Source organism: Rhinoderma darwinii, chromosome 1 (assembly GCF_050947455.1).
Source record: "Rhinoderma darwinii isolate aRhiDar2 chromosome 1, aRhiDar2.hap1, whole genome shotgun sequence".
NCBI lineage: Eukaryota > Metazoa > Chordata > Amphibia > Anura > Rhinodermatidae > Rhinoderma > Rhinoderma darwinii.
The window spans coordinates 173559748-173574477 of NC_134687.1; the positions used below are offsets into that span (position 1 = coordinate 173559748).

The 14730-nt window shown below is 42.4% G+C and overlaps 1 protein-coding gene across 1 annotated transcript in view; it reads left to right on the forward strand.

Moving 5' to 3' along the window:
* The window catches only part of TBCK (TBC1 domain containing kinase), a 297578-nt gene that overhangs the window by 129931 nt on the left and 152917 nt on the right, over positions 1–14730 (forward strand). Inside the window, exon 22 of the mRNA XM_075860593.1 lies at positions 9077–9238. Coding sequence (XP_075716708.1) covers positions 9077–9238 — 162 coding nt within the window. The remainder of the gene's footprint in view (positions 1–9076; positions 9239–14730) is intronic.

The window sequence follows — 14730 nt, forward strand, 5'->3', positions numbered from 1 at the left end:
CTGGAAGCTAGGCCACACGCATCGTACCAGGGTAACACTTTCCAGGAGAAGTTCCCCAAACTGGCAAGAAGGGAAAAAGTCAAAAGAGGTGCAAAGTCTGCTATAAGAGGGGGATAAGGGAGGACACAATATATCAATGTAACACGTGTCCCAAAAAACCAGAGCTCTGTATGAAAGTGTTTTAAAATTTATCATACATCCCTTGGTTTATAATTTACCCCAATTTTACTTACCCTGATGTACTCCGCACAGCTTATCCCCCCTCGTCTTTCCCCTCTGGGCCCTGCTGTGTGCCCAGGCAGCTGATAACAGCCACATGTAGGGTATTGCCATACCCGGGAGAACCCACATTACAGTTTATGGGGTGTAGGTTTCTAGATGAATGCCTTAAGGGTGTAGTTTTTAAAACGGGGTCACTTCTTGCGGGTTTCAACTGTACTGGTACCTCAGGGGCTTCTGCATACATGACTTCGCACCAGAAAATCCCCAGTAGGCAAATGGTGGTCCTTTCCTTCTGAGCCCTCCCATGGGCCCAAACCGCAGTTTATCACCACAAATGGGGTATTGCGGCACTCAGAACAAATTGCGCAACAGAATGGGGTATTTTGTTTCTTGTGAAAATAAGAAATTTTCAGCCAAAACTACATATTATTGGAAAAAATTTATTTTGTTTTCATTCCCAGCCCAATTCAAATAAGTTCTGTGAAAAAACTATGGGGTCAAAATGGTCACAACACCCATAAATTAATTCCTTGAGGGGTGTAGTTTCCAAAATGGGGTCACTTCTGGTGGGTTTCCATTGCTTTGATACCTCTGGGGCTCTGCAAATGCGACATGGCACCCGAAAACCAAACAAGCAAAATCTGCACTCCAAAGAACACACAGCGCTCCTTCCCTTCTGAGGCCTCCCATGGGCTCAAACGGTAGTTTATCGCCACAAATGGGGTATTGCTGCACTCATGAGAAATTGGGCAACAAAATGGGGTATTTTGTTCCCTGTGAAAATAAGAAATTTTCATAAAAAGTGACATCTTGGAAAAAATGAAATTTTTTTCATTTCACAGCCCAATTCAAATAGGTGCTGTGAAAAAACTGTGTGGTCAAAATTGTAACAACAACCATATTTGAATTCCTTGAGTGGTGTAGTTTCCAAAATGGGGTCACTTCTGGTGGGTTTCCATTGCTTTGATACCTCTGGGGCTCTGCAAATGCGACATGGCACCCGAAAACCAATCCAGCTAATCTGGACTCCAACAAACACATAGCGCTCCTTTCCTTCTGAACCCTCCCATGGGCCCAAACAGCAGTTTATCACCACAAATGGGGCAAATTGGGCAATAAAATGGGGTATTTTGTTCCCTGTGAAAATAAGAAATTCTGATCACAAATGACATTTTATTGGAAAAAAATGACATTTTTTTAATTTCACAGCCCAATTTAAATAGGTGCTGTGAAAAAAACGTGCGGTCAAAATGGTAACAACAACCATAAATTAATTCCTTGAGGGTGTAGTTTCCAAAATGGGGTCACTATTGGGGGATTTCTACTGTTTTGGCACCTCAACACCTTTTCAAACCTGGCATGCTGCCTAAAATATATTCTAATAAAAAAGGGGCCTCAAAATGCACTAGGTGCTTCTTTGCTTCTAGGGCTTGTGTTTTATTCCACGAGCGCAGTAGAGCCACATGTGGGACATTTCTAAAAACTGCAGAATCTGGACAATACATATTTAGAAAGTGTTTCTCTGGTAAAACCTTCTGTGTTACAGAATTTTTTTTTAATAAAATTGAAATTCAGCAAGAAAAATGAAATTTGCAAATTTCACCTCCACTTTGCTTTAATTCCTGTGAAATGCCTGAAGGGTTAAAAAACTTTCTAAATGCTGTTTTGAATACTTTGAGGGGTCTAGTTTTTAAAATGGGGTGTTTTATCAGGGTTTCTAATACATAGGCCCCTCAAAGCCACTTCAGAACTCAAGAGGTACTTTAAAAAAAAGGCTTGAAATTTTCTTAAAAATATGAGAAATTGCTGTTTATGTTCTAAGCCTTGTAACGTCCAAGAAAAATAAAAGAATGTTCAAAAAACGATGCCAATCTAAAGTAGACATATGGGAAATGTGAACTAGTAACTATTTTGGGTGGTATAACCATCTGTTTTACAAGCAGATGCATTTAAATTCTGAAAAATGCTATTTTTTCAAAATGTTCTCTAAATTTTGCAATTTTTCACCAATAAACACTGAATATATCGACCAAATTTTACCACGAACATGAAGCCCAATGTGTCACGAGAAAACAATCTCCGAATCGCTTGGCTAGGTTTAAGCATTCCAACGTTATTACCACATAAAGTGAAATATGTCAGATTTGAAAAATGGGCTCTGAGCCTTAAAGGAACCGTGTCATCACAAATTTTTTTTTCATATGTTAAAGATGTTAGTGCTTTATTAAAAACGTTTATATTTATTTGTGTGTTTGTGTTTTACTTTTTCTTATTTTTACACTTTTTCTTCCCTATGGGGGCTGCCATTTTATGTTCCATTTCTGTATGTGTCGATTAACGACACATACAGACATGGAATACGGCAGCCACAGTCCCATAGGGACTGCGAACGGCTCCCGTCCCATCCACTTCTGTGTACGCCGTCTGTGTGGGAACTGCACATGCGCCGCTCCCACACAGTCCAATTTGAAATTGGCGCCGTCCGGCGCCATTTTCCTGTGGACCGGAAGTCGCGGCCGGACAGTAAGATTACTACTTCCGGTCGCGGCTTCCGGACTTGTGCACTTGGACCAGCGGCAGCAGACGGAGCGGATGGGCCGGAGGGAGCCGCGGCGGCAGGAGCAGGTAAGAGATTTCAATGTATGTTCGTGTTTGTGTACGTTTACTACTGTATGTAAACCTACTACACTGTGTGTTAGCTCAAAAAATGGCGACACACAGTGTAGGAGGTTAGACCGTTCAAACCCCTCGTTTATCCCGGCACTAGCCAGGATAAAGGAGGGGGGGATGCTGAGAGCTCACTAGAGCGAGGGCTTTTTACCCAATTTTGCAATGCTGCAATTTTGGGAATAGCTCCATCTAGTGACCAGCAATGGGAAATATTATAAATTAGAATCTAATTTATAATATTTCCTGACTCGTGAAAAAAATAAAAAAAATGTGAACAATGTTTCATCACCTACACACTAAATGTTTAATTAAAAAAAAAACAACATGTTTTTCTGGCAACACATTCCCTTTAAGGCCAAAACTAGGCTGCGTCCTTAAGGGGTTAAAGATCTTAGTTCAGTTATTTCTGTCCCCCTCTTCATAATATTTGGAGATTCTCTCGTGATTTGTATAGTGCCAAGGGACTGGTGCAGGGCAAATGTGGTGCCTATTTTCAAAAAGGGCTCTAGGTCTTCGCCGGGTAATTATAGACCATTAAGCTTAACATCAACCGTGGGGAAAAATGTTTGAGGGACTATTGAGGGACTATATACAGAATTATGTGACAAAAAATAGTATTATAAGTGACAGCCAGCACGGTTTTACGAAGGACAGAAGTTGTCAAACTAACCTGATTTTGTTTTTATGAAGAGGTGTTTTTGGACTTTGCAAAGGCATTTGACACTGTCCCTCATAGACGTCTAATGGGTAAATTAAGGACTATAGATTTAGAAAGTATAGTTTATAATTGGATTGAGAATTGGCTCAAGGACCGTATCCAGAGAGTTGTGGTCAATGATTCCTACCCTGAATGGTCCCCGGTTATAAGTGGTGTACCCCAGGGTTCCGTGCTGGGACCACTATTATTCAACTTATTTATTAATGATATAGAGGATGGGATTAATAGCACTATTTCTATTTTTGCAGATGACACCAAGCTATGTAGTATTGTTCAGTCTATGGAAGATGTTCGTGAATTGCAAGCTGATTTAAACAAACTAAGTGTTTGGGCGTCCACTTGGCAAATGAGGTTTAATGTAGATAAATGTAAAGTTATGCATCTGGGTACCAACAACCTGCAAGCATCATATGTCCTAGGGGGAGCTACACTGGGGGAGTCGCTCGTTGAGAAGGATCTGGGTGTACTTGTAAGTCGCAGGACATGATTAACTTATTTAAATATATTAATGGCACATACAAAAAATATCCTGTTCCATTTAAAACCCCCTAAAAAAAACAAGGGGGCACTCCCTCCGTCTGGAGAAAAAAAGGTTCAACCTGCAGAGGCGACAAGCCTTCTTTACAGTGAGAACGGTGAATCTATGGAATAGCCTACCGCAGGAGCTGGTCACAGCAGGGACAGTAGATGGCTTTAAAAAAGGCTTAGATAATTTCCTAGAACAAAAAAATATTAGCTCCTATGTGTAGAATTTTTTTACTTCCCTTTCCCATCCCTTGGTTGAACTTGATGGACATGTGTCTTTTTTCAACCGTACAAACTATGTAACTATGTAACAAACCTATATTGAAGTTCTATGTTTGAATTTCTTCAGGGTATATAACTTTGAGTGTACAATAAAGCTGTTGCTGATTTCAAACATTGTTTATAGTGTCCGCCAAGGGACCTACCCCTTTAGAATGAAGTTGTGGCGCCTGCAGATATCCATGCCAATATCCAGGGGTGCAGTGGATATGAAAGCATAGGTTTATATTGAAGGGGGACTATGAGGGTGTTGTTTTACCATTGGCCGAAGAATTAAACAGAATAAACAAATGTTCTTCTCTTTCCTAGATATTAAGCTTTTATTAACATATTTTACACAAAAGCAGAATTGGCCTGTTACTCTAGTGTGGCCAAATATTTCTATACAAAACCTACACAACATGCTCGCACTCCACACAAATCGTATAAAAAAATTAGGAGTTTTTTATTAGTTCACTACATAATAAAACACATAATTATTAAAAGGACATCGCATACAAGAAATGTGTTATCATGGGGATATAAACATGACAAAAGTCACCCAGTATGCAGGATAAACGTATTACGGAGTATGCAGATTCTCAATCCAGGCTATGCAGAACAGCCCTGATAAAGTGCACTGTACAAGCAATAAAGTATCACTACAGTAGAGTAACCAAAATAAAGTGCTTGGCGCCATCACTATATAGGCCTGGATGTAAAGTACACCGTGAAATCATTAGTATTTAACATTCATACAACTGAGCAAAGAGGTCTCTATACAGCTATCACCTGTATCGCTGGACACAATCAAAGGTATACATGTATATGGAGTACAAATCAGATGAGGTTGTTCTGCGTACTCTCTATTTAAAAAAAAAAATATAATAAAAAAATGAAAGCCTAAAACGACTGTTAGCCTTCTAGACTATTACTTAGGATGATGGCTCTTGTCATCCTGGCACAATTCTGATGAACTGATAAACATTTGGTCTCCGTTATAAGATCATAGTAAATGCTGCACAGGCATAGATTCAGGCAAGCATGTTGCTACACAGTTATAGGGCTGGTAGGATTATAAATGACTAGCAGGATGACCTGAGTGCAGGATTAGGAAGGTGCCTCAATATGACCAGGAGAGGGTAAAATAGCCCTATGAAAGCTAATATGGCTGACTATGGTAGCCTTGAGACAGCTACTTCCTGCCCCAGAAACTGAAGGCAAAGTCTGAAATACGTCCTTCAGATACAGGTGTACTGCTCACTACAAATGTAGATACTTTTAACAGGCTATGCAGACATAATCAAGGTAAATGAGAATTCTTCCATTTACTGACGACAAGCAGGGATTGTTAAAATTGGGGGAACACAAAGTATATTATATTGCATAACTTTCATTAATATATTGGATACAATTTATAGAAAACCAGAAAACTACTTTAAAAAAGCTCCTCTAGGAATTAATTTTAACATCCCTTTCAGAAACAATGTAACATCTGCCCACTGCGGTAAAATACTGCACTGCCAATGCTGAATGTGAACATACCCTAACAGAGCAAATCAGTAGTGTAGACCTCACACCTCCAGAGTGCAGACACCAACATTAGGCTATGATCACACGGAGTATTTTGCAGGCAGAATTTCTGCCTCAAAATTCCGTTTGGCAGTTTGAGGCAGATTTTCCTCTCCCTGCACGCCGATTTTCACAGCGTTTTTCGCCCGCGTCCATTGGGCGCTGCGAGCATAAAACGCAGCGAAATACGATTTCTGTGCCTCCCATTGAAGTCAATGGGAGGTCAGAGGCGGAAACGCCCGAAGATAGGGCATGTTGCTTTTTTCTCCCGCGAGCCGGTTTTACCGCTCGCGGGAGAAAACCGCTCCCGCCTCCCATTTGAAATCGACGGGAGGCATTTTCGGGCCGTTTTTAGCGCGGTTTCCGCGTAAAAAAACTCAGTGTGAACTTCGCCTTAGAATACATGCGCTTATATTCCATTTATTTAGTCAACAGAGCGACTATCACAATATGTTATGGCTAACAACATCACCTCTGTTCACTTTATTCACAGAATACAGACCGCTATAAATGGCACCTTCATTCTACTGATGGCTCCAGAAAGACAGCCTCAGAAAATTTGACTTTTCTGCGCTGTCCCTGATCTGTCACACATATCCGAATCATATAGGGAGATAGATGTGCATTAAGGAATTCCTGCTAATGCATCTCTCTATTACAATCTAGGGCATACAGACCATGCACCTTCTTTGGGGCCCTTGAAAAGTGGTGGTGCTGCTCTGGTTGGTCCCATCTTCTTTGGTACTGGGTGGCAAAAAAACCTGTTCACGACTTCTCTCCCAAGGGTCATGAAAGGGTCTGTCCTTTCGTGTCCCAAGGGTCAGGAAAGGATGTGTAGAAGAATATAAACACCAAGCCCTTCTGTAGTGGGTGACAAAACCCAGCACCATAATAAGGTGCCCACTTTTCTATGTACACCACTGATTATTATGGCTCTAAGGTTCAATTTAAAGAAATGTCCTTTCGCACATTCTTGTTTTTAAGATGTAGAAATGGTCAGGAAAGTAAAATTCCCTTGAAGGGATCTTCTACATTAATGATTGAACACAAACATAATGATTGAACTCTTGTCCTTGCTATTTTCTCACACAGCAATAAAAATACATTTCTGTCGTAAGGGCAGCTCCATTGTATACCAGCGGTGAACTCTCACCTCTCTGTTCGTTTGTGGCAGGCATAGAAGCACGGATGTGATGAGCAGCATTAATAAGAGGAGATAAAAGATGCTTTGGCCTTTGAGTCTTGTGAAATGCTGCATCATGTGCAGACGAAATGTGCCGATTGCTCTTGAGGTTACAACAAGGCTGCAAGTGGAAGCTTCGGAATATCAATTGTGAAAATCGCGTTATACTCTTGAGCTTCCAATGAAATGCACTGCCTGGAATATACACGCATTCCATTTCTCTTTTGAAGATCTTAAAAGAGCAATCTTTCTGAATTGTTTTTGTACTATTAAATTTTAGCTGGAAAGGGATTATATTCATCGTTTCACATGCATGAAAATTTAGAAGCACGATCATCCCTAACCAGGAAACTGCTTTGGGGCCCATAAGACGTGAGTGCCCAGCTCGCCCTAACCTCGTTTTCCTGTGGGAGATGTGAACCTGCACAGGTTTTTTTTCTAACCACAGCAATGTTATCAAACAAGTGAGGGGATGTTATTTTGATTTTAGTTTTTTGTTACGTTGAAAATGCAGTCTGAGGCCCCATGCACACGAACATATTTTTTCCCGTTCGTAAATACTGGCGTAAATACGGGTCCTTTGTCACCCGTATTCCACCAGTATTTACGGACCCGTTTTCTCTGCTATATTGCACTAATTGGCAGCCCCTTCTCTCTGTCAGTGCTGGATAGAGAGAAGGGGCAGCCCTTTCGGGCAGAGTTTCCGCAGCAGAACGCAGCGATTGAAAGTAAAAGACGTTCATACATACCCCGGCCGTTGTCTTGGTGACGCGTCCCTCTTTTGACATCCAGTCCGACCTCCCTGGATGATGCGGCAGTCCATGTGACCGCTGCAGCGGTCACATGAGCTGAAATGTTATCCTAGGAGGCTGGACTGGAGGAAGAAGCAGGTAGTTCTGGGTAAGTATTAACTTTTTTTTGTTGCAGGTTTTTACTCACTGTCCAGGGTGCTGAAAGAGTTACTGCTGATCAGTGCAGCCCTTTCTCTCTATCCCGCACTGATCGCTTAACTCTTTCAGCACCCTGGACAGTGACTATCCCCTGACATCGCCTAGCAACACTCCCACCGTTGCACACAAGTAGCCACCCGTAATTACGGGAGCCCCATAGACTTCTATGGGCCTGCCCGTGCCGTAATTACGGCCTAAAATAGGACATGTTCTATATTTTTCAACGGCCCGGGCACCTTCCCATAAGCAAACGGAAAAGTACCCGTGGCCAATAGAAGTATATGGGGCCATAATTACGGGCGTTTTTACGTTCGTGTGCATGGGGCCTGATCTGTGTGCAGCGTTTTTTAGAGCAGGAGGAGCTGAGCAGATTAATATAAAATTTTGTGGAATTACAGGGAGTATAATTTTTAATCTTTTAATCTAAACCTTTGCTTCTTCTGGGTTTAGGAGTCCAATGGGTGGTGCTATGTAATGATTGTATATACAGAGATAGCCGTCAGTCACAGGGCAGGTTATCAATCACTGAATAGGACCGCCCACTGGACTCCTAAGCATAGAAAGAGCAGAGATTTAGATCAATAAAATATAAGTTATATTGAATCTTTTCCCACAAAACTATATATCAATCTGCTCCTCTTCTTCTATAACGTACTGCCAACAGATCAGACTGCGTTTTTATCATGACCGGTTCCCTTTAAACCTTATTATAACCATTTTCTGATGCCGATGTAGATCTGATATAATGGATCATGCTACGGGGGGTGAGGATCCTCTTTAATACACCAATTTTACAGTTCAGTCGATTCCTTATATACATCCCTCTAACTTATTAAATGTGTAACTTTTTTTGTGTAGATATATGATAGTTGTAAGAATGATCACGTTAACTTATATTATCATGTCATTTATTTGAGCCTGTATTGAATTTTAAAATACAGTACTTTATCCTCTTCCTATTGTCTTCTTGTCTTACAGATGTTTTTCCACTGCACAAGATCTTCCATTTGTGGGACACGCTGCTCTTAGGGAATGCCTCTTTTCCTTTCTGCATTGGGGTGGCTATATTGCAGCAGCTGAGAGTCCGGCTTCTTGCTAATGGATTTAATGAATGCATTCTCCTATTTTCAGATTTACCAGGTAAGCCATTGCCATAGAACCTTAATGGATAAGAATGAAGACATGGAAGATGTATTAGTCTATTATATGCCATCTATGAAGAACGGTTGCCTCTCCTGACATGTTTGTTTTAGTAAATACTTGCATTTCTCATGAAATAACTATTGTGGAGCATATTTTCTTAAAACTCTGTATTATGCTGTTCATCTGTTATTTAATGTGTAAATAAAGTGACTGGCTGTTACCATTCCCCGTGTTTATTGGCTGTTACCATTCCCCGTGTTACCATTCCCCGTCATTACTAGTTGTACATTGTCAGTTTGTGTACGGACACCCCCAACTTGTAACACCCAGTTGGCAATGTACTTATACAATTTTTTAGAAGGAATAACAGGGGAACGGCACAACGCAGAGTCTTAAGAAAAGATGCCCCAGATTTGTTACTTTATGGGAAATACAATTATTTACTTAAACAGACATGTCAGAAGAGGTAACAGCTCTTTTTTTAATTTTGCAGCTCTATCGTGGCAAATTTTTCATTATTTTGGTTGCTTTAAGGATGTGTAGAATATGAGGCCCGTGCATCAAAACTGTTAGAGGAAAAACCTGTTTAAAAATGTAATCTGAATTTGGATGTTACAGGCAACAGTTTAGGTAGATGAGGGTAAGAGGCTGTTCACATCTGCGTTGGAGACTCCGTTAGGGACCTCCTTCGCAGATCCGGCAGAAATTCCCGGAAACAATAGCGCAGCATGCTGCGCTGTTTCCGGTAAATTGAGGGACACCCTACGACGGAAAGATGACAGAAGCCATTAAAGTCAACAGGTTCCGTTGGCCACCTGCAGTGTTTGTGTTGCGTCCGGCATTCCCTTGTTCTGCCCCTCTGACAGAGCAGAGCAGCGGTTCTTATGTTGAGTTAGGATATGTGCTGATGGCTTATATTACATCTAAAGAAAATGCTTCATTTTATGATACAACACAAAAAATAAAAATGTATTAAAATTGTGCATGCGAAATGTTAATTTTAGCGTAGCTTTATGGACATGTTAATCAGTTTCCTCTCCCTTACTCACCACGTGGCTGGTGTACTTTATACCAATATTTTGCAAAAAAAAAATGGCGCACGTGATTAATATATCTGCTGCATTTTACGATGCCCCCTTTTTGTTTTTTTAAACTGTTGAGGAATGTTCGCTAAGTGTCTAAAATGAATAATGATTTTGGTGCACGACATGTACTTTTTATGATGCAATTTCCACTTGACTTCTGGCGCATTTTGCTTAGTACAACTACCCCTATGTTTTTTAAAACTTCTATGACTGTGTTCATGTGAGACACTGAAGTAAACCTCAAAGCGGTAACAGCACAAGAATCTATAGTAAATATAAGAGTGCAAGCTCAACAGGACTGGATCCAAACGTCCCCAGCAGTGGCAAAAGGAGATGAAGCATACTTGAGAGAGGCTCTGAGGACCTGAAATGGTGCATGGGTGAATAAAACGTTAAATGTTTTTGGATGTGCTGCCTGAATCTCCTTTTGTTTGCCACTGAAGTAAACCTGGCTGTAGCGTATTACACCATAGTTTTTTTTTTGTTTGGATATCTCAGATTGGAGGTAGCCAGATGGAACATTACAGGATTCTTCATATCTTGATTTACCATTAAAATTGCATTAATATGGAAAAGGTGGGCATTCTCATTTAATAAATTCATCTTTTTTCTTTGGCATTTTATCTTGTTCCATTTTTAATTAGCATATGCTTCATTCCCAAGGGGCATTATTTTTTAGGGTTAGGGTGTCCATAGTCATTAGATGAAAGTGAACCTACCGATTTCTGCCAGACCAGACCACTATCTAATGTGTAATAGCACGTGGCAGATCATGTGGGAAAGAAGAATCGTACATGTTGAATCTAAGCATGCCTGATGCTTTGTTTCTGCAGGCGATATACAGCTGCCAGAGATGTCTGGCAGCGGCGTATTTACTTCTCCCATTGGGAGTAATAACTATCAACCGAGCGAGCTACTGGTCGACAGCTATTGTAGTTGTATGGGCATCTTTAGTGTTTTTCTGTTCTGTTTGGGGCAAGTTGCATTGGTGCATATAAAAAAATATATTCCAATGGTCCTGGTGATAAATGATACTGCAGGGTTGAGTGTTACTAAAGTGCCATAACATTCAAAAATAAACTTCTAGGAATGAGAAATCCGTAATTTTTTCCAATATATTTATTATTATTGTTGAATTATACCAAAGTACTCCGTAAAAAGTAGTATCAAAATTAACATTATATTCCAACAAAGTGGGGGGCGTGGCTTGGACATGGCGCTGACCAGACGTGCTGCTTGAGAGCTCCGTTCCTGCACTTCCATAACCCGCTCATAAGCATACTAAAAAGACACTCTTGAACCTACCTAATGGTCAGGAAATCTAAGGCAACCACGGGTACTCCATACTGTACGAGGCAGATGTCTTCAGCCGGCTCCATTCAAAGATTCCTCACCGACGCTGCTGCCGGGCCGTCTCCCAAGATGGCGCCGCTGGAGGGGAGACGAACTGGAACAGGATTCCCGCTTGCAGAGGAGTCTTCTTCGGGGGTTGCCGCTGCAGCATCAGGTACCGACAGTACCCCCTCTTCGGTCTCTGGCTCCCTGGGTCCGTTTCGTTCCCTGCAGGCGGGGGTGGAGATGGGTCCTTCTGGAACTTTCATGGCGCTTCCCGCTCCGTCCTGCTCGCCACGTGGTGTTAGTCATGGCACCCGTGTCTCTCCTTCCTCATCCTCTGGCATGCTGGGGTCTGCATCGATGCCTGCTTCTCCTCGGGATTTGGATCTACATTCCTCTCCCCACAGTGTCGGCTCTGCTAGCATGGGAGATGATTTACAGGGCCTGAGACAACAGCTCGCCACATTGCCCACTAAACAGGACATGGAGCGTTATGTGAATCGTCTTGAGATGACCTATAAATCTGAGATACAGGCTCTTACGACTAATGTCTCTCAATTGTCCGATCAAGCGCATAGATTGCGACGTTTCCACTGTTACACAGCAGCAAGTCTCTCATGCAGAACGGCTGGATCATCACTCCCAGCAGATTCATGCTCTATTTAACCTGGCTGAAGATCATGAGAATCGGAATCGCCGTAACAATATTCGGCTCCGGGGTATTCCTGAGGATATATCTTCGGGGCAACTCATACCTGTCTTACAGTCCTTGTTTAACTCCCTGCTGGAGCGTCCTGCTGATGATCCATTGGAGCTGGATAGGGCTCACAGGACTCTTGGCCCTCGTAACCCGGATCCTGATATGCCTAGAGATGTGCTATGCCGTGTCCATTTTTTCTCTCTAAAGGAGCAGATCAAGAGGAAGGCCCGAGATAAAGGAGAAGTCTTATTACAAGGGGTCAAGATCCAGTTGTTATCCGATTTGTCCAAGATGACCCTGGACAAACGCAGAGTGCTTCGTCCTTTACTGGATGTGCTGAGAAAGCATGAGATCTCCTATTCCTGGGGTCACCCCTTCCAGCTACAGGTTCGCAGGGACGGGACATTGCTGAGTGTTCGAGACCCAGGAGATGTCCCGGACTTCTGTGCTGCCCTACAGGTGCCGAGAGTTTCCTTGCCTGATTGGCCGTATGTTCCTCTACCACCACAGCGTCCAAGGCCACGCCGGCGTGGTCGTTCTCCCGCTTCTCCTATGGGTCGTCCTGGTGGGCGACGTGCTGATCCGCTGTGATTTCGTCTGGATGTTTTTTTTTTTTGTAGGCCAGCAGTCGGCTTAGGCCTGTTAAGTTCAATTGTTACTGCTTATATCTTGGGAGGCGAAAGTCTGATGTGTTTCATGTAATACTCCGTTATACTGGTTCTTTTGCTCTGGGCAGGGGCTGCAGGTGATCAGATTGGCCATTTGCCCGTGATTAATTAATGTTCCTCAGCTGCCAGTCCTACTGCACTATGTATGTTATGTGATTATCTACGTCGTTTTTACTAATTACATGCCTGTATACTCGTGCGGTAACTGTGTAAATTTCCGGGAATGTATTGTTATGCTGGCATCTCTGTTCGATCCTGACCTAATATCGGCCATTACTTCATTTTTCTCGTGATATTGAGCTAATGGCCTTGATTCTCTTTCCATTCATGTTTTGGTTCTAAGATGTGTGATATTTGCACTGGGTTGGGGGGTGCGGGGCGCTGGCTAGACCTTGTCCTGACACTTCTCCTCTTAGGGACTCACTGGTTATATCCGGTGTATATTGGATTGTTTCTCCTTGAGTAGCTCAAGGAGTGGGTGATTATTTCACCTGTCTGTTTGTCTTTGTTGTCGTGTCTCCCTTCCTTGTTTGTCCTGTTGCTGTTCGTCTCCCCTCTGCTTAGTGCATTGCTCTACGAGTTCCTTCAGTGAGAGGTGGCGATGGCACAATTGAAGGTTTGTACCTTTAATGCTAGGGGGCTTAATGTCCCAGAAAAACGCTCACAAATTTTATATAACATGCATAAAGAGTGGGTACATATTTTGTTCCTACAAGAGACCCACTTTCAGGCGGGCCATACGCCACAGTTCACGAATCGATATTTTCCGGCCTGGTTCCACAGTACCAACCCGGAATCCAAGTCCAAGGGTGCCAGTATATGTATTCATAAGTCACTCTCTCATAAAATTCTTGATGTTCTGGTTGACCCGGATGGTCGATATGTTTTTCTCAAGCTATCCATACGTAATAAGATCTTTACTCTGGCTAATATGTACCTCCCCAATAAGGACCAGGCACGAGTGGGCCGATTGTATTTAAGGAAATTGGAGGAGTTCACTGAGGGCGTTTTAATTGTTGGAGGTGATTTTAATCTGACTTTCGATTCCAGACTTGACACCTCCTCGGGCAGGTCTGTTGTCCCTAAGTCGCATTTGGGGGCACTGAAAACTGTGATGCATTCCATGCAGTTGATTGACGTGTGGAGGATTCTACACCCTCAGGTAAGAGAATACACTTATTTCTCCCCACTGCATAACATGTACAGTAGGATAGACGCTTTTTTGATTAGCCACCACTTGCTTAACTGGCATCCTACCTCTGACGTGGGCCCTATGGTTTGGTCGGATTATGCCCCTGTGTTTCTGAATCTCACGTTTCCTAACTCGTTGCCTAATTTCCAATCCTGGAAACTTAATGACAATTTGTTACGGGATGCAGTATGCATGGCGGCCATTAAAGATTCACTTACCGGTTTCTTTGAGGTTCATGAACATGAAGCTACTCCCTTGCCACTCCAGTGGGAGGCACTGAAGTGTGTCATTCGAGGGGTACTAATACAAAATGGGGCACGATTGAAGCGCGAAAAGGGGTTTGCTATTGCACGTCTCTTGATTCAGATACGGGATCTGGAATCCTGTCATAAACAGGTCCCATCCTCACAGATTTTTGCGGAGCTCACTACAGCGAGAGAATCCTTGCGTTCTTTGATAGACCAGTCTCACGCTCGGTTCAGGGATCGGATGCGTAAGCACTCCTACGA